The sequence below is a fragment of the Mchenga conophoros genome, linkage group LG7 (assembly GCF_057382185.1).
Source record: "Mchenga conophoros isolate Kocher_MC1m ecotype Shallow Benthic linkage group LG7, M_conophoros_male_GT1.1, whole genome shotgun sequence".
In the NCBI taxonomy this organism is placed as follows: domain Eukaryota; kingdom Metazoa; phylum Chordata; class Actinopteri; order Cichliformes; family Cichlidae; genus Mchenga; species Mchenga conophoros.
Genome location: NC_140532.1, coordinates 33,728,454 through 33,752,366, shown reverse-complemented (window position 1 = coordinate 33,752,366; position 23,913 = coordinate 33,728,454). Strand labels below are relative to the sequence as shown.

Here is a 23,913-nt window from a genome sequence, read left to right as displayed (position 1 = left end):
TTCTAAGCATAAATGACAATCAACAATACAAACTCTAACACAGAGTCATCTGAGGCCTCCAGTCTGAACCGAGTTTTACAAATTTGCATATTACCCCGACTTTATTCTCTTTACACTCACTCCGGGTTGATTTAAGAGTATGTTTTAAAACTGCATCCAGCACACTTATGTACATGAAAATGATTCAGACTATTTATCTCAACTTCTTGTTAGACACATTAGACACAGTGCTGCTCAGTGTCTTCATTCAAAAGCTCAAAATCTGTTTGTTGTCCTTTGTAGAAGACTGAAGCCTTTAAGGCAAACAGAGCCTTTTGGTCTGTGGCGCCAAGGCTCTGGAACAATTTACCACTCCACCTCTGTCTGTGAAGTCTTTTAAAAAATAGTTCACTTCTGTTGAAAAGGGGGATATATAACTAAGTTAAAGGTGTCAAATATGTTTATGTTGTCAAAGTCATCAGTTTTTGAGATAGATGCAGATGTTATTTGCCCGTCTATAGACTGCACTCATTATTTGGTCACATTTAACTCGAGTTTAGGTTCATCATCAACAGGACTTTGTAATAATTTAACAGGAAGCAAAACAAACTTGAATATCACAAACTGAAAGTTTTCCTTCATAGGTCAAAGTCGGCCTCTCTGGCTATAGTATTAAAACACAAGCTGCTAATAGCTAATCCACTAGGTTTTTAATGTACCAACTTGAAAAAGCGTGATAAACAATATATACAAAAAATACTTTTTAAATCAATTTTTGAGATTAGAGGGTCACCTGATAGCAGCGGTCGTAGGAATTTCACACTAAAAGAAAAAACATATTTTGGCATTTGAAGTACAGGAGAAGCTGCAGGCTCACAGAGACAAACTTAATTTGATCTGTAATCATTACTGTAGAAGGAATGAAAACAGCAGATTTAAATCTCTGGCCATGCCAGGTAACGTTAAAATCACCTCACCTCCTCTAGAGAAGTAAATGGATTGGTCTTAGCTGTTTTTCATCTGACTATGAAACTTTTTAGAGGTTTACCATTATGCATCTATTTTTCCCACTTTATTGTTTTTTATCCATCTCGTAACCCCTCCTAATCCTTTACTGCTATAAAGAAATGAGTCCGATAACAATAATCTGAGCTGTGCAATTACATTGTTATATACTTGGTTTTCTTAACTTTATTCCCATTTCACTCAGGAGCTGCAGACCTTGCTGAGTGATTCCAGTAAAAGTAAAACTCCCTAAAAGGAGCTCAAAATGTTGCCACGGGAAAAAAAATCCAAGTGTTACTGTGTTTCTACTTCAGACAACTGAGACAAAAAATTAAAGAATAGTGAATAAGCAAAGTAGAATTTTCAAATGTTTTATTTGTAACTTTTCATGTGAAAAAATATGCAAGAATTCACAAATAGTTTCGTTTTTCATGAAGTTAAATTGAAAGAGTTTTTGTTTCACACTTCAAGATTTAAAGTCAGATCTTTTTTTTTATTTAAACCTTTTTTTAAATTCAGTATTAAATATCCAAAGTGAAAACCTTAGATGATTTTTTTCTGAATCTTTTTTTTTTTTGTCATTGTTAAATTTCTAAAGTGAAACCTTTAGAGAATTAAGACAATTCTGGAAAGTGGGAAACATTTCCGCTGACTGCAACTGATGTCATGTTGCTCAGCGAAGAGGACATCCTTAAAAAGTCCCTTTCTAAGAAGGCCTCTCTCTCAGCACCGCTTCTTCTCCTGCTGCGCGTGCTTCAACGTGCGACATTTGCTCTGTGGAACCACAGGACGCAGAAATCGCTTCTCCTTCCTCTCCAAACCTCATCCGCACAAAGAATGAGGGTCGATGCGTCGCTCTTGTGGCATGCCCGACCTCATTCACATAAAGAATGAGAGTCATCTTGGCATGGACGGGACAAGAGGCGACGGTTCACGGGGGCCCCTCGGGCCGGCGCCGTGCTGCCTGGACGGGAATCCTCCTCAGGAGCATCCAGGGATGAGCAGAAACAGGGTCATCCTGTCCATCAGGATGAGTATTTCCAGATAAGAAGCTTTGCAGCATCTGAGCGAGTGAGGAGCAGGTCCCAGATCAGCGCTCGGGGAGGCTGATCTCAGGAACCCAGTCGTTCAGATGCCTGCTCTCCTCACAGAACAGGTGCAGCTTCTCCAGAGCGGGGTCCTCCCAAGACCCGTCAGCCGGGTTCTGATCAAACAGGAAGAGGAAAGCAGATTTAGTCGCACGTTTCTTTTCAGAAAGCACAAAAAAATAAAAACAAAAAATCAGCCTTGAAATTCTTCACAGTGCTGCTACTGAGCTCTACATACCGTGATGAGGACGCAGTGCGCATCTTCAAACTGTTCCGCCTTGTCCCCAACAATCTCCACTAGACGCTGCATGTCGCTCACTCTGACGATGCTGATGTCGTTGTCGAAGCAGAAGGACTGGATGAGGGTGAAGTGGATCTGGAGGGCGATGTCACACTCAAACTCCTCATCCATGGCCAGGACGCAGAAAGACACACTGTCCGGGTCTCTGTAGGCAAACAAAAATCATCCTGTTAAGCGCTGCTGTTCAGTGTTTATTAACCCTAATCTTAAGAGAAGATGCTAAGGTCACATGAAGTTTACTTACTCAGTCATAATTTTGGCGCTCTCATAGACTCCAACAGTGAGTCGCTCCTCGCTCTGAGCACACAGCAGAGCTTCCTTCAGAGATTTTCCAGGAGACTGCATGGTTAGTTTGTATCTCACAGTTCAGCTGAAGCAGTATCAGAAAGTCCAGAAAAGGCTGTTTGTGCTGCTTCCAGGAGATTGCCAACATTTATACTGCAGACCCAGCACGTGCTGACTCTTTCATTGGCTGATTGCAGCACAATGGTAACAAGAGGCCAGCAGCCCCCATCCCACCCTCAGGCACGCGTGCCCATAGAAAAGTCTTAGAAAGTTGGGGGCAGCTTCATTTGAAAGGATCAAATGTAGAAAGCCTGACCTTTAAGTGCTTATTTCAGCTTACAAGAATAATGAAACCACACAGCAAGACCAGACTACTATTGTGAAAGTCCTCAAAGTTTTGCAAGATTAAGAAGCGACTGATAACACCACTGAAATGCTTAAATGATGAAGCCAAAGGATATTTAAATCTAAAGTATTTCTCAATGCAACTGCACACTTTCCAAATCATAATATTGTGCTTTAGGGGGGCTTGTTTTAATGCACCCAGTCATTTGCATTCATTTGCATGGAGTTAAATTTACCGCTGTTTGTGGCATCTCACCGAACATCAACAAAGTGTTTGTCAGGTTCATTTCAGATTTTTCAAATCTATCTGTTTCAAACTTGCTCTTTCTTGTGCAATCAGCTAGTTTTAATAAAACTTGGAGTGATCTTCGATTACATCAAGAGTAACAGAGCATTAGTAGTAACTTTGGTCAAAACTCCTGCATTCTTGAGGTTCTCCATGTAACTGTTGCTGTTTTGTGCGAATTGATGTCTGCCTGGATCAGTGCAATAAAAAGCTCCAGTGAAAACAGTAAGAAGTCTACATCCTTTTGATCCAGTTATGTCATCCATATCATTTCATATTTGCCATTTAAAATGTATTACTCCATTCATCCACAGAGTTTGGGCTCTGAATAAAGCTTTCCTGCAAGGTTAGAATCCTAACACCATTCATCATGTCAAAGTTAACTTCAGATCAGATCTAAGCAAGCTTATAAAGATTATTAAAATGAGCTGAAATCACAGAGAAAGACTTGCTGTTTTAGTTTAACCTTTTGTGGAAATGAATGGGTGGCAGTGGCTGATTGGTTTGGTCTGCTGTTAAAAATCGATCTAAAGATGGATTTTTAAAATCTGAAGACAGAGCATTAGATGTTGAACTGGTTTGTTTTCAAATGATGACATTATATTTTTCTGTATAAATAAAAGTTTGATTTAATAAGCTAGTCAGATAAAGTCTTGTGTACACAAATGCTTCAGTAAATCTATTCGAGACTTGTAAGATATTTTCATGCTTTCACCACTTTTTGAAGTTTTTTAAAAGCTAAATATTTTATTCCTAACTGAAACCGCAGCTGGTGTAAAAATGCAAAGATATAAAAATTTATGAAATATGCACAATGTATATTTGTAAATAGGCGAGAAATGTCCAAATTGTTATTAATGCTGTGGTCAGAACAGCTAAAACACTATTGGAACACCGTCGGACAGGGCCCTTTTAAGACGTCGTAGAAAATTTTCTGGAAGAATAAGCAGAAACTTTCTTAAAAACAGCATCAATGCAGGGTATTCAGCAATGTTTGATGTCAAAATAATCAGATCTATCCACCCTTCTAACTGTACTGACTGTCAGGCAGACTTTTAGACGTCGTGACCAGCTTCACAGCATGAACTGTTTGTTGTAGATTAAGAAATGGCACGGGCCGCTGCTTTGCATGTGTAAAGACTGGCGCGTGGCATCTGGAGATGCCTGCGTGCTTTATCTCTCTACTCTGCATCACTCTCCATAGTAACCGGCAGATACCATCTGTCCCAGGGGGAAGGTAAAGTGAGGGTGAACAAAAGAAGTCACGCAGCACCTGCTGGGCGTAATAGACACATGTTCTACTCCTGCAAAGATTATTTTTGTAAGTTGTGTTTAAAACGCAGAATTGTAGACAGACTGCGTGGATCTACGCTAAATATGATTGTTATGTAATGTGTATCGCTCTCTAACTCAAAAACGTATTTTATCAGTGCAAAAATATATACAAATATTTTGTTTTTATTCACAGAGCTTAAGTCATCTCTGCAAACACTAAAAACACATTTCTGCAAACCTCTGAATTATCTGCCACCTTTGGACATTTCCCTTTATAACGCAGAGGGTGGGCTCTGTTGAGTCGCCGCAGGTCACCAGTAAAGAGCTTTGAACACCAACACCTGTCGCGCACTGCCGGAGAGTCCACCATCTGGCAGATGTGCTTCACCAACAATGGGTTGGTATCGATTTGCACGCGCCTGGCCCGTGGTGATAAGAGCTTATCCTTCCTAAAAGTAGATGTGTGTTTTATTTTGTATCAGCTAGATCCAAATCAAACTTTGGGCCAGATGACGCGCAGATGAGGACTGAAGTAAAAACAAATAAATGACCCTGTTTGCAATAATGCAAAGATAAGCATTTTGTTGTTAAACGAAACACTTGGGGCATTCTCGTCTGATTACAGCTCAAACTGAGAGTGATTTTTATTTGCCTCTACTTGTTTGGGGAGATAGCCTTTTACATTTTGCAAGTTTAGACTGTGAAGTCTCATCTTTGGTATTCTAACTTAATCAAAACTCAGACAACAGACTTGCGAATGCTGAGACATGTCGACAAAAGACAAAAGACAAAAAAAGCCCTGGGGTCGAAGATGACCTAGGTTTAGGAGAACGAGAATGGGGGCTTGGAGAAGGGGGGCTTGGAGGAGGGGGTCCCCTCATAGCGACAGTTCTCCATCTGCCACTGTGCCTTCCATAGAACAATAGTGCTGAATCAATCACCACCGACCTGTGTCTGCACCTCCAACCCCCTGCGCAATTTACGCAGCAATGGCAACAGGTCTGACCTGATGCAAGATGTGTTTTGGATTATTATGCAGATGAAATGGCACCAAATAAGAGAAGAGAAACGGCACTAGAAGTGAACCGAATGAGGCAGGATCGTGCGTAAAAGTTTCGGAGTGAAAAGAAGTTGTGGATAATAATAAAACCAGACACAGGTCAGGTTATTTGAACTGGATACTAAAAATTACCAAATAATGACAATATGTTACATTGAAAGTGCCCAACGCGTGGAGCAGGTGAAATGGAGTCCTGCGTAAAAGTTTGTCGGGACCACTTAAATCGCAAATGAAAGCATTTAGTGGAACTATGGGCCAAATTCCAAGGAAAATAACTTTTAAAGCTATTTCTGCGTAACTCGCGTGGCTCCTGAACTCCCCAGAGTTAATAAATAAAACCCGAGGAAGGAAGGATTTGGGGGCCAGCTGATGGCCACGTGGTTCGCGTGGGCCAACACTGCAGATTGTGCAGCACGCACTGCGTTCTGGCACGCGCTGATGATTTGCATTTGTATAGAAGACCGTGACAATAGAGGAGCTTCTGTGCTTACAATGGGGCAGTTTTATGGCCAGCCTGTACTCCACAGATGGCATCATCCACCTGCCCTTTCTCTGCTGCTGAGAGGGAGGAGGGGAGCTTCACACTTTCGCCATTCTGCTACTTAGATTCTATCAGAAAAGTATAAAATGAAGGAAAAGACATTAGAAGTTTGTCTGAGTTCAAAAAATGTTTTAGTAAAGTTCACAAAGACGTTTGTGGGGCTAAAAGTGTCCATAAGTAACCTTTGCAAAGATTTCCGAGTAGCTATATGCGCATTTTACTTCAGTTTGTAGTTTATTATGAGTACATGTAAAAAGACAGGTGCACGATGTGTCACTGCAACTTGAATCATATGCTGTTTTGAGTGCGTTGCACTAAAGTGCTGCAGAGTAATCAAACGCTTTCTGTAATATAATTAAGCAATTTTTAGCTTGCAGGGCAAGCTGCTGCGTGCGTGCAGCCGGGGGTGTGAGTGGCTCGATGACCCCCATCAATCTGCCACGAGCCGGAGTGTGACAATAGCATTATCATACCAATACACCATTCAGCTTTAGCCAATCAGGGCACAGAGCTTTCACTGCGCCGCACGAGCTGCAGGGTATAAAAGAGAGTGACCGCGGCTGTGAAAGCACTCTGCTCTCTCTGCGGATTTACTCTTCAGACTTTCTCGAGCTTTTCCACAGCGGAATATCCTCACAGCCTTCATCATGACTTTTGAGGAGGTCCTGATCCAGAAACCCACCGAGCGTGCTCAGTGCGCCGGCACTGCCCTCGAGGAGGTCCTGGTGACCGCCAAAGACAACGACTCCCTCACCGTTGGTGTCTACGAGTGCGCAAAAGTTATGAACCTGTAAGTATGAGACTGCTGGAAAGATAAAGTTTACTACGTGTAAACTCATTTAAACGCTGATTTATTCAGTTGTGGGTAGAATCTCATGGATTTTGTTCTTTAATGTCCCCACAGAGACCCGGACAGTGTGTCTTTCTGCGTCCTGGCCATGGATGAGGAGTTTGAGTGTGACATCGCCCTCCAGATCCACTTCACCCTCATCCAGTCCTTCTGCTTCGACAACGACATCAGCATCGTCAGAGTGAGCGACATGCAGCGTCTAGTGGAGATTGTTGGGGACAAGGCGGAACAGTTTGAAGATGCGCACTGCGTCCTCATCACGGTATGTAGAGCTCAGTAGCAGCACTGTGAAGAATTTCAAGGCTGATTTTTTGTTTTTATTTTTTTGTGCTTTCTGAAAAGAAACGTGCGACTAAATCTGCTTTCCTCTTCCTGTTTGATCAGAACCCGGCTGACGGGTCTTGGGAGGACCCCGCTCTGGAGAAGCTGCACCTGTTCTGTGAGGAGAGCAGGCATCTGAACGACTGGGTTCCTGAGATCAGCCTCCCCGAGCGCTGATCTGGGACCTGCTCCTCACTCGCTCAGATGCTGCAAAGCTTCTTATCTGGAAATACTCATCCTGATGGACAGGATGACCCTGTTTCTGCTCATCCCTGGATACTCCTGAGGAGGATTCCCGTCCAGGCAGCACGGCGCCGGCCCGAGGGGCCCCCGTGAACCGTCGCCTCTTGTCCCGTCCATGCCAAGATGACTCTCATTCTTTATGTGAATGAGGTCGGGCATGCCACAAGAGCGACGCATCGACCCTCATTCTTTGTGCGGATGAGGTTTGGAGAGGAAGGAGAAGCGATTTCTGCGTCCTGTGATTCCACAGAGCAAATGTCGCACGTTGAAGCACGCGCAGCAGGAGAAGAAGCGGTGCTGAGAGAGAGGCCTTCTTAGAAAGGGACTTTTTAAGGATGTCCTCTTCGCTGAGCAACATGACATCAGTTGCAGTCAGCGGAAATGTTTCCCACTTTCCAGAATTGTCTTAATTCTCTAAAGGTTTCACTTTAGAAATTTAACAATGACAAAATATTCTAAAACATATATAGAAAACAACAAAATGTCTATATTCTAAAGGTTTCACTTTAGAAAATCGCTCAATTAACTTAACGTCATGAGAATTTGTTAGCTTATCCTATAAATATTTTACTATGTAGCCTGTAGTGAAAACAAAAAGAAAATAAAATTTGACTTAATGTGTTTGATCTTTTTGAGGCAATGCTGGAAACTAACTTGGTGTTAACTTATCAGCTGTTTCAAACATTATTGGAAGCTGTAAGTGGAAAATACTCAATAAAACTTGAAAGATGAATTTTGCGTTGTGTTTTCACTTGCAGTTGCAAAACTCTGTTTTTTGTGCTTTTTCGGGGTGTTTAGAGGGAGGAGGGCTGAAACTAACACAAGCTTTAAGCTCCCTTTGGGTGGAGAGACGATACGGCCTGACATCTGAGGGAGGAGGGGGCAAACACATTCAGGCCCTCCTCCTCCAGACTTCATCTGCATATGTATGGCGCAGAGCACAATAGCGGGGCTCCCGGCCTGTCAGCTCCAGCGGTCCGAACAGAGTGCCTATTGTTTAGCCCGCAGATGTCTTCCCTGGCCACGCCGCGCCATCTGCTGCTTCCTGCAGGTTGGGGTCGGACAGGGCAGGGCTGGGAGGAGTCGGAGGGGTTAGTCATTACAGTGCTGAGTGAGGTCTGGCTGGTTTGGGCCGGTTTTGGGGAGAAGAGAGGGTGGGGGTCCTGACTATCTATGGTATCCTGCCAGCTGCTGTCGGGACTATTATTTACTGGCAGGCACTTGGTGAAACTTTGGTAAACACAGCACAAAGACAGGAGATCAGCTGTGTTTGGGTGCAGCAGCAGAACCACCTGCTCTGCCTTTAAAATGAAATCTGCATCAGGCACCGCTCCTTACTTTAGTTACACTTTCGTGAACAGGGCATAAGCGTTGTCTCTCATTTAATGTACGTCCCATTCTCTCTCTCTTTTTACAGCTTTTATATTGTCTGTTGGGCTTTAGAAAAAAAATATTTTATGTGTTTAAATATTGCTAAAAAGTAATAATAAATGAATGAAAACACACATTCCTTCATTGATTACTACCTTTGTTTAATTTCATTAGGCACTTCCATGTTTATTTAACATTTAGGGTATTCCAAACAGTGCAGAAGGTGACTGGGGCATTGCTGCAGGTTAACACCTGAGTTGCATTAGGAGGAGTGAAACAAATTTATCAAAAGCTAAAAACTGTAAAAGCTACAAGTCATTTAAAAATGTTCCTGTTTGTTGCAAGTTGGTATAAAATAAGTCTGTGCAAAAGCAGTGCTTTATTATGAAAGCACACATAACTTGGAGGTGTGCCTGAGGCCCCTGTAGGCCCGGAGCCCCTCCCTCTTGGGGTCTCTCACCATCCCTCGGACTACTGGGGGAGAGTCGCAGCCCTTCTTCTTCTGGGCCTGGTGAAGCAGGATGCGGTAGACCCCGGTGACAGGACTCCGGCTGTCTTTCAGCGGATTGTTTTGCAGGTGCTCTGCGGTAAAGCCAAGCTTCTCCAGCGAGCTTCTGACCTCCTCCACTTCCTCTTCCAGGCTGGTGTTCTCCGAGACCATCAGGCTCCGCAGGGTGGTCATTGAGTCGGAAGGGAGAAACGGCCAGGGGAACTCCACAGGTAAGAGCCAATCACAACCCAGCATCTGGTCGATAGCATATCGTTCACTGGGGACCAGCTTCAAGATGCCTTTTATGAGCCTCTGACAGGGGCCTGGCACCCAGGGGGGGATGGTGTAATTGCCTTCAATGACGCAGCGCCGCAGCTTGCCCATGGTTTCGGCACGGAACGGCATGGTGCCGGTCACCATGAAGAAAAGCAGGACTCCCATTGCCCAAACATCTACCGGAGGCCCCAGGTAGGACTCATCCCTGAAGAGCTCTGGGGCTGCGTAGGGCGGCGAGCCACAGAAGGTGTCCAGGGCATTGTTGCAGTTTGACATCTGCGTGCTGAATCCAAAGTCAGCCACCTTCACGCAGCCGTCGATGGTGAACAGGACATTCTCTGCTTTCAGGTCCCGGTGGATGATGTTGATGCTGTGCTGCAGAGCAAAACATAAAGAGAAGGTTGGAATTTCAAACTGTAAAGTAAATGTGAGGTTAGACTTTCACTATTAAAGTTGCATCTGTTAAAAGGCTTTTGGGAATTTAGATGTACAGCTGGATGGCTGTAATGAATTATAATTTTAATGGTGACCAGTTCAGTGACCGCACAACTTTAACATTGTTTTGGAACACAAAAAAGTGCTCTGAGCAGACCTGCACCTAAGCTGCCCAGGTTACAGCTAAACCCACAATCACCCTGAAAAAAATCTAAAGTGAAAATTAAAATATTCACTCCAATGGTTTAGATAACTGGGTCAGCACAAAGGCTTGTTTATAATCATGTTTTTGATGTATGTCTCCATTCTCCATTCCAAGATTTCATCTAACGGACCCTATTTTCATTCTTCTAATGCAACCTGACTATAAGAGTTGAGTGTGAGTCACTAAAATAATATCTTATACAATAAGATAAGGAAAGAACCCTTTTATGAATAAATATGAGATATATATTGGATCTTCATCAGGTCTTCATCAGGATTTTCCTGCAGAGAAAAAAAATTGGGACTTGCCAAAGAGGTTTTATTCTTTCCCTAAAAGAAAATCACCAAGACTGAAATAAAAATATTAAGCAGGATTTTATTTACTGAAGCATAAAGTGCATCGAGTATTTCATGGCCAAAAATAACAGTACATTTCCTCATGTAAGGTAGCACAGACTTGATGCCACTGTCATGATCCTGGATATTTGACCCAGTGCTTCTGGCTTTAGACTCTTTGTTGTAGTTCTTTCAGTTTTTTGCGTTCTTTACAGTTATCCCCCGGATGGTTTCCAGTTTCCTGGCAATGTCAGATGTTCCTTTGTTTGGTTACTTCCTGTTTTATTTTGCTAGTCTCTTGTCTCCTGTGTGTTTAGTTTTGATTCCTCTTTATGTCATTAGTTTGATTCTGTCCACCTCTCTTTATTTTTCCAGCCCTGTTCTTTATCTATAATTACCCACCTCGTGTGTGTATTTAAGCCCTGACTTTGTCATCAGGTCTTTGTTGTGTCATTCTGGTTTTTCCCTGGTGAATGTCCTGACTTTTAACCTTTGTTAGTGTGCTGATGTATGTAAACACATCTTACAATACATACATGTCATGAGGGGTTATGTTTTTATTAAAATACCTAATATAATAAATGCATAATGATAAACTAAAATGAACCGTGAAGCTGATGAAAATGAACCAAAATAAGCAAACTCACACTAGAAATTTACCAAATAAAAGAAAAGATAAAATTTCAAATAATTTTTTAAAATGGGTAAAATTATAACAGCTCTGTGTCAGACATGGTGGGATTAACTGTTAGCTGATCTTTGACCTGCCAGCTTCTCAGTAAAAATCCAGTTTGCGTTCCTGTGTGAACAGGGCAGGTTATAATCTGGCTTATTCACAGTGAGCCAGCGTCTGTCATGTGTCCTGCCTCCTGCACGCTCTACCCAGGCAGCTCCCTCACCTTCAAACCAAACAGAGGACTGCCAGCAGCCATGACACATCTGAAGCAGATGACATCTTGTGTGTGTCTCACATGTGAGAAGGTGTGACTTCACTGAGCACATAACTAAACTGCATGATGGGAAACACAAGCAGCATCTTGCTCTGAAAGCTTTCAACATCACTGACCATATGTTTGATGGCAGAGAGGATCTGGGCGAAGGTGATCTTGCTGGCATTGTCTGACAATTTTCCCTCACTGCATATCCTGCTGTGGAGGTCTCCTCCTCCTGCATACTCCAGCACCAGGTGGAGGCGTCTCGGCGTTTCCACGACCTCATACAAACGGATCACATTTGAGTGGTGCAGGGCCTCCATGCTGCTGATCTCCCTGGAGAGAAGACGCTGGGCTTCAGCATCCAGCCTCGTCCTATCCAGGATCTTCAGAGCCACTTTGTCTGTGAAAGATTGGACAGAATGACCGTGTCATGGTAACATAACTCCAGAGAAGGTGTCCATGACATCAGAGGCTGAAAGTCGAACAGAAACTGAAAGCTTACACAGAAACCGGAGTGCTTTTGCATTGCATGGAGATACATGGAGAGAGTAGTTAAATGAATCGGAAAAAAAATGTCTTTAACTAAAGAAGTGACTGCGAGCAGAATTCTTTTATTAAATTTATAACATATGGTGTTAATTATTAAGTAATGATCAAAAAGTTAATAAAGGGTTAGCTTGCTGAAGGTAAACCTGAAATCCCAATGTTTGAAATTGTTTAGCTTAAAGCAGGATAAGATGAAAAAGGACTGGCATCACCAGAACAGCATGTTTATATTATATAATCAGCTGCAGTTGATTGGTCCTCTTAATTAATTTATCCAGATGAACCACCAGATATCAGCTGCTTTTCAGACTTGACTCCTTGGAATAGAAAAAGTTTAACCAGGTGCATAGTGGAAGGCAACCTGTCTTTGAACATTTGCAGACCAACACAAATGGCAATCAGTCTCAGACAGATTGGCAACTGTTTGCAAATAACTGCCATCTAATTTATAAAAAAATGCTAACATGTTTCAACCAATATGAGTCGGTCTTAGGCAATAAGTGCAACTCAGCTGCGACATGTCTCTTTGCAATAGCAGACTTTTCTCAACTGTTTGTCAGCTGGTTGTATTCTGGTTATATTCCTATGTAAAAGCAGGTCTTTCCAAGCACTTATGCCATTTAGCAGTTTAAATATCTAAATTTCTGTTTCAAATCTACGAGATTCTGGCTAGAATCAAAATAATTCATATGAATTTCTGTGGATGAAGACGGCAACAGATTTTCACAGTTAAATGTTGTATTATCACAAACAAAATTACATGTAATTGTCAGTTTGACCCCATTCAATTCCCAATCGACAGGGGACTGATTGTTTCATTCCCATTGCCCTTCCTTCTTACTGCTTCCCATTGCAAGTTGCTTTGAAGATGGCAACTAACTGCGAGTGGTCACAGACCTGGCCATTTGAAAGGCAGCAATTTTGCAGTAACCTGTTTTCTCTAGCAGTTCTTGTGGTTCTAGTGGTTCAACCACCATTAGCAGTTTTAAGTCATTGGATTTGTGCTTAAATGTTGAAGGTATTTATAATGATACAATCTGTTTGTGCTTTGCAAATGTGAAAATCTCCTCAGCTTAACTTTGCTGTATGTTGAATGTGTTTGTGGTGGACTGTTTTGCAACACATTCAAAGAGAAGCTATCTCAAGCTATGTGAATAATTGGATCTTTTCAGGTCAGATTTCTGCCACCTGTCCTGAAACGACTCAACACATCAGGTTTGGAATCAGGTTGCAGCTGTTCTGCTGCTGTATTTCAGTAATTTCTCCTTTTAACTGAGCAACTAATCAGCATCTGGTGCATTGGAAGCTTTATAGATGAGTTTAAATTTGGAAACTGTGTTGCATAAAATTGCTCATTATTGCATGAGCTGTGTTTTTTTCTCAGTTTCAGGCCCATCAAACATCAGACGTGTGTAGTCTTTAAAAAAGGTTTTCAAGTGTTGTCAACAAAGGGCTGCAACCAGTTTAAACCTTGCATATCCATACTCTATTCAAGCTCTGCTTTGATAGGGTTGAGTCTGAGACAGAGGCAAAGGAAGCAAAGGTAAAATATAAGTGAAGATTATCTTGAAGATTCAGAATATCCATCTACCTCTCGTCAGAGCGTGGAAAGCCAGTTTGACCCTGGAGAATGTCCCGTAGCCGATCTCCCCGCGGACCATATAGAATCCAATTCTGCGCCCTATGATCAGCTCCTTGATGGTCTGCTCGTCCTTGCACATATCTCTGGTGAGCTTCTCCAGGGGAGTGAGGTTGTCTGTCTCCTCATCCTCAGGCCCAGCATCAGAGCTGTCCGTCAGGCTGTAGAGGCTGTGGTGGAGCCTGGCGCTCGCCACCTGGTACTGGCCTCCAGGCATTTCTGCAGCAGGCTGAAGATAGTGGTGGAGTCATTAACAGTCCATCTTATGTAAGTTACAGTACAGAGGAGCATATAGAAGTAAACTAGAGGGACAAAGGTGTTGTTTTTTACTTGATTCCTGATATTCTCTATAAATTTCCCCAAAAGAACCACTATTAAGTTTTGACACTTATTTCACTGAAACCAAATCGCTCAAGTAAAACATTAATTAAATCTGCAACGAATACATGTTTTATACTGTTTTAGAAGCCTAGTAGTGAAATGGTTGCAATAAAACAGTAACACACACAAATAACTACAATGAGAAATTTTCTTACCAAGTTTCTGCATCAAACCATGGCTGCAGAGCCCCTTGCAAATGATATTAAAAAAGGGGGTTATTTTTTCTGTACAGAACCCTAAAAAATGTCTTCAGAGCAGCGTTGTCATAGCCTCGCTCTCTTCTCAGTCCTCTAAATCAGATGACTACACACTCATGGCAAATCACATGCAAGGCAGCGTGGTAGGGGGAGCGTCACAACGATTAGTAAAGTGTTCAGTCAGTGTGGGCATCTCTGGCCACACCCCTCACCTTTGCTTATCTTCAGCCTCTTTTCGTGTCCAAGAAACGAAAGCTTAAGATGATGCCATGACCTCTAATCCTGCTTTAATCTGAGTCTGCCCCAGTCCTTTCATACAGCTAACATCAATTCAAACATCAAAAAAGGGGCCATAAAACAGATATGCACAAATAAGTTGTTTTTAGAGTTTATATGATCAGAATGCGGATTTCATGTCTAACATAATACACCTGTGCAACTGACATCCATGTGCTATCTAGGTAAAGTTGATCTCTTGGATTTTGTGAAGATGAAATGTTATGCAACGGCATTAGCAAATGTTCCCATAGAGATTAGCTCTCTGTCCCCTTTAGATGCTGGCAGAACAGCACAGATAACGAGATTAGAAAGGTCAACGCCTCAGCAGGCATGAGCATCTTCATTCAGGTATGTCATCCCTGTGTAGAGTAGTGGAAGGACATTAATCAGCAGACAGCAGTCAAAAACCATGCAAATGTACAAAATCATAATTATTATACACACTGCTCAAAACCCCCTCAAAAAACAACACTGCCAAAAATAAATCATGCTGGATATTTATACTGATGTGTGCTGGGTAACATGTTAGGAATAAAAGGATGAATAATCAGCCTGCAGAGGGCTGAATTCAAAAACACCCTGGAAATCAAAGTGAAAATGATGCAGCAGGCGAGTGGATATATGAACGTGTGAAGTTTTATTTTTACTGTGCAAAAGATGGAATCGTGACACTAAGGGCTAAGGCTAACATAAAAGCTAGTAGCAAATAATCTCCATCCAACCAGCCAAAGCTTGATTTCCAGCAATTAATCGAAGCAGTGCTGAGCAGACAGGCTTGTAGCACTGTAGCCTACCTGTAACTGTTTCCACGTGTAAACCGCTGTGAAGTGCTCTTACAGCTCATTTTCACCAACTTTGTTATTGGCTTTGTGTTACTACTTAATGCTTTCTTTTTTAAAGAAGCTGACAATATGTCACACTGACAACACCCATGCTGTTCACACAATGATACAGGAAGTATAAATTGCTGTGTCATCTACTTTATTCTAAACAGAGCTGCAATTTATAAAAGAAAAAGAAGAAAAGATTTGAAACAGAGGAGCTGTGCCCGATGTTTCACTGGATCAACTGAAGTTTTTTTAATACACATTTTCTTACACAGTCTATGATACACACAAAACATTAGCTTATGGCAAGACACTCTGCTAGTTGAAGACTTCTGTCAATTAATAATGCTCAGAACAATAAACCACAGAGAAAATGCATCTATATGAACACAAAGAGAACTCAGTGTGAATTACAATAATCTTGAAAAAAGGGGGATAAGTACTATTAATGATTTCTTTGAATGAAAACAGATAAACAGATTTACATCCTTGAATCAGACTGCCCTTTCAGCCAATTCATTCACAATCGCACTACTCCACCTACACTCTCTCCCTCCATCCTTCCCTGCAGGCGTCTAATTGGATTAAATCCTTAGACAGGAATACAGCATGTGTTTGTACTTTCTTTACACTGGTCACCTGCAAGAAGAGCACTGGACTTGCAGTCAAATCTAGTCACACTGCACAAGCACCAAGTAAATGTCCTGTTGAATATGTAAGATTGGAAATTTCAGAATGCTCTATGGGAATCATGCACGTCCACTGGCAGGTCAGCAGCTCGTTAGCCTCTAAACAAATTAAATCTTTCTTCTCTTTGGACGGCTGTCCAGGATGCTGCTGGCACGCTGATTCTCTTCCAGCTCTTTGATTCTCTGACGCAGGGCAAAAATCTCTTTGTTCTTTTCCTCCTGGAAAAACTGCAGCTTCTGAGAAAAACATAAAAAGACATACAACACACTTCTGAAAACACAAAATCACTGCTGACCTATAAAACACGCCCTGTAAATACTAGCTTCTATTCTTCAGATTAATGCCAGGTAAACGAGTTTAAATGAAAAATCTAGTCTGCCATGTGCTTTGCACTGAGTGGCTGCTGAAGCCACTCAGTGATATTTTCATTGCTGTTCATGATTTCATGCCTTTTGAAATTATTTTCTTATTCAATCATTTAAAGCCCAAAATGTAAGAAAACACATAACTGAACGGTTTCCCCCCTAATGAAATAAATTTTGAAATCATAATAATGAAAATTTTGGTTAGCAGTTTTCAACAAAACACACAAAACCCTGTCTGGGATTTATGAGATACCAAAAATAACCCAAGCATTAGACATTTTTTCTGTAACATAAAATGAGCAACCAACTACCCCACTTGAAGGAATGTTGTTGCTAAGTGGCTAAGTACACTCACTGACTAGTTTACAGAGTACATCTACTGGTTATTGCACATATCTGACGTGCCAAACACATGGGAGCACCTCGGTGCATTTTAGCAATGTACACACAGTCAAGATGACTTCCTTAAGTTCAAACCAAGCACCAGAATGACTCAGAAAGGTCATTTAAGTGAATTTGAATATTGGATGGTTATATCTAGTGTGCATTTTCTATATTCAACCAAGGCAGAAGCGCATCTCTGAATGTAGATGGAGGACGGTGACACAAGGTGATACCGCTGCCATCGAAGAACAGGAACCTGTGGCTACAGTTCACAGGGGCTCCCCAAAACTGAGCAATGGAAGATTGGAAAAACGCCTGGTGTGATGAGTATTGCTCATACCAAACTGGTATACCTAATAAAGTGGACAGCTAGTGTTAACCTGAAGGAGGTGTTTGTGACAGTCAGCATCAAGATTAACTGTGGTGCAGTTCATTTATAGCAATGAACCTAAAGTTGCCATTTCACTTCTTGGAGTTTAATTTATGCTTCAAAAATGATCCAGCTGACACTTTCGGGGTAAAGACATGCCCATGTTGAAAGCTGAGTGGTCAAATAAGACTAGAAAAGCAACGTATACAGGCAGTCAGCCTACCATTTAAGTGGGAATTTATGTCTGTTAAAGCATTACAAAGGCTGATAAAGCTTACACAGCATACCGGGAAGCAGCCTGATGACTTAAAACGTGTAGACTAACAAGATAAGATTTCTAGTTAAGACTTAATGGACTTTGCTCTACTCTTAGTTGTAGTTTCTATGAGAAGGATACATCAGTACATCAGTAACAGTTACACACATGGTGTTTACTCACCTGTGCTTTTGGAATACGGTAAATCACACCAAAACACTCAGTTACAGATTGACAACAGTTTAAACAAGGGGGTGTAACAGGTTCTGTGTGGGCTGCTTACCCTTTTAAAGACACTCTGAGGAAGGTTTGGGCCATGTTGCTGCTGCTGCTGCTGTTGGCTCCACTGAGCTGAACTCTGAACTCTGGCTAACTTTGCACCAAACTGCCAAAAACACAGAGCAAAACAATGAGCTTGTAACTGAAACTAGACACTCAAAACCAAAGCAGAGTTTATTCTTATTTCAAAGATTTAGACTCCTGCTCCTGCCTGTGTTCTTAATATTATTCATTAAAATCACACACAATTTAAACCTGATTATTAAACATCATAAATATATTAAAAGCAATGACAGATATTTATGTAGATCTATGTTAATCAAATTAAGTATGATGGTTACAATTTCAATTATGTTATTTTACCTCCATCTGTAACTTGAGTAGCTCGTTCTGACTCTCCTTTTCCTGATCTTTTAGTCTCTTCTTCATGTCCTCTAGATCCAGATCCTTTTTCTCCAGCAGCTTCTTACATTCAGCATCTTTAGCTTCCACTGAATAAAACAAATCACAGGCAGATTTCTCTGATTTTGTCAGTAAAAAACTGATGTAAAGTAAGGAAACTTCAACAGATCTGTTGTTAGCTGTCCGTGTTGTGCAATAGGACTCAAGGACCATAAATTATATAAATAATGTGTCAGTATTCCCTGAAACATTACATAACATCTCCACTCTCACTTATTCTGAGTCTTACAACCCCCTCATGCACTCAATGGAGTGTGCTCCCATTATGCATATAAGAGCTCAAGGCTGTCAAATTGTGAGATAATTTGCTTGATGCTTTGTCTCACTCTGTCTACAGCCATAAAAAGCAATCAATCAACAAAACAAGTGCACGTGTTCACAAAAACAGTTTTTAGAATCAACAAAACTAAAGATTTCCTGCAAATCTGAGCAAACTGTAAGTTGTTTGATGCCTTTAACAGTTTCTGCAGAGCTTCCTGATCAGAGTAGCGAGCATGTAGCTAAATAAGAGGGAGAAGCAAACCCTCTGCAGACTTTATTAAAGCTGCACTGAAATGTCTAAATGCACATCATAAAAAGATAGACTATGAAAGGATTTTGCAAGCTGACAATGCTTTTTTTGTGTTGGTGTGTCTGCAGGCAATGTGATTTAGGTATCCCATTTATCAGACAGTGTTTGGAACTCTTCCATCCTACTTGTTCTCATACATTTGTTGTAGCATGTCAGGGTGCAATGGGTTCATTGGACATGAACCAGTGTCTCAGTGCACTGAGCACTCTGTGAGGCCTTACACTGACTAAAATACTCCCTGTGGGCATCCTCCGCCTCCCTGCCACACTGCTGTCTTAGATCCTCTAGCGCCCTCTTGTGTCTCCCTTCTTCTGCTCTCATTTCTCTGACCAGCCGCTGAACTTCAGCTTTTCCAACCTGATAACAGCATACAAAGGCTGAAATTACTGCTGCGCAAAGTTTTAGCACAGGCTCCGACAGGCTCATACCCCTCAGATGTTTTCACTTCTAAAGATTTCCTCTCAACATACTGAAACCGAGTTTGATCGACAGCTCTGTCACTTGCAGGCATATTTTTGTATTTAGATAACATTGACACACTTATCATGATTTATTATTGTTATTATTACAATTAATCATTAAAGTTATAAATTTGGGTAAATCCAAGCATAGCTTCACTTGTTTCATACTTGGCAATAGAGTGCACTACGAAGCATGTGTGACCTGCCCAGGCTTTCTTTGCCTCTAACAACAGCATCAATAAACGCTGTTGTTGAAGGCAAAGAAAGCCCATGGCTCCGAAGAGATGTAAAGAATATTTTAAAAGTTGTTGCAGCAAAATGAAACACTGGTGATCCAAACAATGCAGAAAGAAAACTCATAATCTTGTACAATTTGATTATTATTATTATAATTATTATTATTATTATTATTATTATATTTTACCTCTCTGTGCACTCTCAGTGACAGCTTCACTTTATACCTCTTAAACTTTAATCATGATATTTTTGACATCATATGCTACGCATTAAGAAGTAAAAAGTAATTTCATTATTAAATATTCTGTGACAAAATAGGCTGATCAGTTCTCTAACCTGTCTGCTATTAGCTACAACAGCACAAGACCTGAAGCATTATGTTGCACTAAATGGGAAATTTCTTTACACTACTTGGCTCTAAGAAAAGTAATTATTAAAACACTTGTACAAAGCAACCTTTAAATCTGAAACAAACCCAAAGCCTCTGTGAAAACACATTTATGTGCGTTCTGCATCATCTGCCGAACGCTCTATTGCAAATTTCTGGCACCCTGCTGCATTGCTGTTCACGACAAAAAAGAGAAATTGATTTATGACTTTTAGATAACATGGTGCAATCCCAACGAATACAACACCGCAGCAAACTTCTGCTTAGCCAAACACAACAGATTGACAGCCAAACATGTCAACATCATATTGTAACATCTATACTGGATATAATCCAGGAAAAGGCACCTTCCTGCCTCAAGGTGTCTTGCATAGAGGCAGCATCAACTACATCCAACAGCAAGACTGAACAAGACTGCCACATTACATGATCAAAAAAACCATACCATACCATACCATACCAACTTTATTTCTAAAGCACTTTAACATAAAACCAGAGTTTCACAAAGTGCTGTACATGTTAATAGCATACGTAAAGAAAATTAAAATGAGATACGATAAAATAAATAGATACAATAAATTGAAACATGTTAAAACAAATTGAGTCAACCCAAAGGAGAAAGTAAAATGTGCAGGTATAATTCTGTGTTTCTCACTTGACCAACTCTAGGAAAAGCTTTGTATCATTTCTATGATAGATGTTCATCAGTTTAACCCTCTGAAGGCAGGCGTTGCCGATTTGCAACAGTTAAGAACTAACAACCGGATTAACCCACATACATATTTTATGAGGTTTTTTTACTCAGAAGTACCACTGCAGGACTTGGTTGTGGATTAGCAACAAAAAGTTTAATTTGAGCCTGAGAGGGTTAAGTTCCTTCACTCATCATAAACAGCTGAACAGGTTCTCAGACGTGCTCAGTCCTGTATGCTGAGGTGCTCAGACGTCACTAATGTCGGTCTTCGTGTTTCTAGCACCACCAAATTTATATAAAGTATTGAAAGTACTGAGCCTAGACTGCTTATGAAACACATGAGCACCACCACATAAACAAGATAAAGAAAGATTCGGCCCAACAAGACATGATCTGCTTGTTAAATTTGTATTTTCAAAACTTTGAAAAGAAAAATCAAACACAGAGAGCATATTGGTGGTAAGACCATCTGTGGCAAACAAAAAGTGTCAACTTACAATGGTCTTTAAACCAAACTCGTTTTCATAACCTGAAAACCTACTCTGGATATGTGTTCAGCATATGTTATTATGGAGATTTAGCTAGGTAGAAACACTCTATGTACCTGATAAACCCTTTAGTTTTGCTTTGTAGCCTAACAGTTTAGGTCTAAGGAGCCAGAGTGATTACAGGAAACACCTGTTGCTTGCTCCTACTTCTGTTCATACCTCTGCTGTTCTCTCATTCTGCTGTTTCAGATCTGCCATATCATTCTTGAGTCTCTCATTCTTCACTGAAACATGAAAAAGATGATATGGAGTCATTTTCAGTTGATTATCACCCTATCAAAAATATATAAAAATATAAAGGTTTTACATATCAAGACATAATAAAAATTATTTAGTCCTTATTTAGTGCACATCGCAGCAAATTCCCCCACAAATCAGACCATGTAATGCTCAGAGAAACCTCAAACAACCCAGACAAGCCTTATTTTCACATTTCAAATGTTAAAGTTCGTGACATACAATCAGAAAAAGACTGAACGAGTATGGCTTGTTTGGAAGGGTTACCAGAACAACCCACATGATTTCTTGAACACTGGTTTTTGGACAGCCAAGACCAAAGTGAAGATGTCTGGCCATGATGTGCAGTGTCACATTTGGAGAGAACTAAACACAGCATCTCAATAGAAACACCTCAGGGTTGATGGTTTGGGCTTCCTCTCCAGCATACAGGACCAAATGTGCAGCCATCTCTGCGACAGCTAAAGTTTATCCAAAACTGGATACTGAAACAAGGCAGTAATCCTAGAAGAAAACAATTACTTCAAGTTCTTGCTACTAAAACTTGTTCTACAAACTGCACAGGGTGCACTTAGTCTTTAACACAACATTTCTGCATTCTGGTTTAGTTCTTAAATAAATAACAACACAATATAATATGTCACTAATATGTCACATGTATATACCTCATTTTAAGACCTGCTAAGAACTATTATATTATTATGTCCTGATATGTAAAGCGTTAGAGCTGACAAAGGGTACCTTTTTTTGCTGTATATATGTGTATGTGTGTTTGATATGTTATTAGAGATACCTCTGAGGTTGCACTGCTCCTGCAGAGTCTGCTGCAGTTTGTTCACTGTGAGAAGAAGGCTATCTTTTTCTGAAAGAGGTTCAGAAACAAAGTCTACTTTCATGCTCCAAATACATATATAAAACAGAAATAAATTTAATAATTTACAGAACAAATCCCCAAATATTTAAAATGTTTTTCTTCTGTAAAGTGAATCGCTACCAAATCCGGCTTGTTATTAATATCTGCCAGATGGTATTTTTCTATGACATATGTGGAATTACAATGCTGGATACTGATATGAAATGTGGCTAAAATGTCAAATAATGAGATCAACAAGTTATAACATCTCACTTCATAAAGAGGATGAACCCAGGGCCTTCACCAAGGCCAGTATAAGCTGAATAACGATTATTTTTATATATGAATCATACAGCACTACTCCAGTAGGGCCCGATGAATGCAAAACCACCAGCAGAGGGAGATGTTATTAAACTGAATGATAGGTTTTGAGTTTTAACACTCACCCTCAATTAGGCTCTTCTCCTTGGTCTGGTAAAACTTCACCAGTCTATTAGCATCCTCCAACATGATCTCCAACATGCTGTTTCTGCCATTAACTTCAGTTATGTTCTGTTTAATAAAGATCCAGAGAAAATACTTTATTCCATAAAGACACATATGCACATATATAATAAAACACAAACAGTCTCAGGTTTATTATAAAGTAAAATCCACATTTATTACAAATGTATGATGTATGTTCATTAGGATTAAGTTTATTTACAGTCTAATCCCTCTTTTACTTACTAGGTTTCCTTCTTATGTTTAAGTGACTACGAGCAATAAAAAAAACAACACAAGAAAAAAAAGATAGCTGACATTAATAAAAACATTTGAAAGCCTTCCTGTAAAAGTTCATAGATAAACTCCTAGTCTAACAAAGAGGCAGAAAGTAAAAAAATGAGAAAGTAAATAGCAGATGAAGTTAGCCTATTAGCAAGTTAGCTGGCTAATAGGGCAATGTAAATTACTTTACCTGTTCTAGTTGACAAAACTCCTCCAGAAATTTCTCAAGATTAACGCAGTTTAACTTTGTCATATTTTAAGCCCGAGAGCAAGTCAGTATAGTATTGTCTTTATTATCTTCCTCATAAGTGATGTTAACATGATGCTAACAAAGACCCCAGCTCGTTTGGGCATACAGCTAGCTTACTAGCAGTGAAGCGGTTTCTCTGCAGTGCTATGATGATTTAATATTTAGTAAAATAAATAAATAAAAATCTGCAGTTTATATAAATTTCACATAAATTATTACCTTTAAGAGAAAAAAATGTATATGGTGACAGTTGTTACCATGTTCTATTTTTTTTATTATTGTAAATAAAAATATATATATTGTGACTGATATTTTTTTGATATTTTATGATTTTGACTTACTCAGAAGTAACCCAAAAATCAAGATACTTAGTAGATTGTGGGTTTTTACCAATGGCTGTAGAGTCACTGGTTTTTACATAAATAACGCAGAAAAACAAAACACATTTTAGTTTATTAAGACACATAAAGTCAAAATCTGATTTTTTATTTCATTTATTTGACAATATTTTTAGATTATTGCAATAACCATACAAATTAACACTGTTCATATACCTTTAGCTTTTACATTGCATCAAATGCATATAAGCCAACCAGAAATAAAAA

At 40.3% G+C, this 23,913-nt stretch overlaps 5 protein-coding genes across 7 annotated transcripts in view; 1 reads left to right on the top strand and 4 right to left on the bottom strand.

The window, feature by feature from the left end:
- Positions 1–1,542: 1,542 nt before the first annotated feature.
- On the bottom strand, positions 1,543–2,758 carry LOC146570515 (growth arrest and DNA damage-inducible protein GADD45 gamma-like). Its single transcript, XM_085281188.1, has 3 exons — positions 2,618–2,758; positions 2,311–2,518; positions 1,543–2,188 (listed from the first exon to the last, which is right to left on the bottom strand). Exons 1-3 carry the CDS (start codon positions 2,716–2,718, stop codon positions 2,075–2,077), a joined length of 423 nt encoding a protein of 140 aa, XP_085137314.1. The 5' UTR covers positions 2,719–2,758; the 3' UTR covers positions 1,543–2,074.
- Positions 2,759–6,751: 3,993 nt separating this feature from the next.
- LOC146570514 (growth arrest and DNA damage-inducible protein GADD45 gamma-like) lies at positions 6,752–8,312 on the top strand. The gene is made up of 3 exons (XM_085278994.1): positions 6,752–6,955; positions 7,070–7,277; positions 7,400–8,312. Exons 1-3 carry the CDS (start codon positions 6,813–6,815, stop codon positions 7,511–7,513), a joined length of 465 nt encoding a protein of 154 aa, XP_085135120.1. The 5' UTR covers positions 6,752–6,812; the 3' UTR covers positions 7,514–8,312.
- A 795-nt stretch (positions 8,313–9,107) lies between these two features.
- On the bottom strand, positions 9,108–14,644 carry nim1kb (NIM1 serine/threonine protein kinase). The gene is made up of 4 exons (XM_085278991.1): positions 14,348–14,644; positions 13,764–14,040; positions 11,758–12,026; positions 9,108–10,091 (listed from the first exon to the last, which is right to left on the bottom strand). The coding sequence occupies exons 2-4, from the start codon at positions 14,026–14,028 to the stop codon at positions 9,333–9,335; spliced, it is 1,293 nt and encodes a 430-aa protein (XP_085135117.1). The 5' UTR covers positions 14,029–14,040; positions 14,348–14,644; the 3' UTR covers positions 9,108–9,332.
- A 491-nt stretch (positions 14,645–15,135) lies between these two features.
- Positions 15,136–23,454, bottom strand: ccdc152 (coiled-coil domain containing 152). Of its 2 annotated transcripts, none has more exons than XM_085278993.1 (8): positions 23,249–23,454; positions 22,737–22,842; positions 22,231–22,299; positions 21,360–21,424; positions 19,100–19,229; positions 18,203–18,330; positions 17,844–17,945; positions 15,136–16,421 (listed from the first exon to the last, which is right to left on the bottom strand). In XM_085278993.1, the coding sequence occupies exons 1-8, from the start codon at positions 23,309–23,311 to the stop codon at positions 16,293–16,295; spliced, it is 792 nt and encodes a 263-aa protein (XP_085135119.1). In that variant the 5' UTR covers positions 23,312–23,454; the 3' UTR covers positions 15,136–16,292. The 2 variants fall into 2 exon arrangements, with proteins under 2 accessions (XP_085135119.1, XP_085135118.1); XM_085278992.1 differs by having other exon boundaries at positions 15,366–16,421; positions 19,094–19,229.
- Positions 23,455–23,778: 324 nt separating this feature from the next.
- The window catches only part of LOC146570511 (growth hormone receptor-like), a 33,575-nt gene continuing 33,440 nt past the window's right edge, over positions 23,779–23,913 (bottom strand). For both annotated transcript variants that reach the window (XM_085278988.1, XM_085278989.1), the window contains exon 9: positions 23,779–23,913. This exon is cut by the window's right edge and continues 1,748 nt beyond it. The gene's annotated coding sequence lies outside the window, so the exon portion shown is untranslated.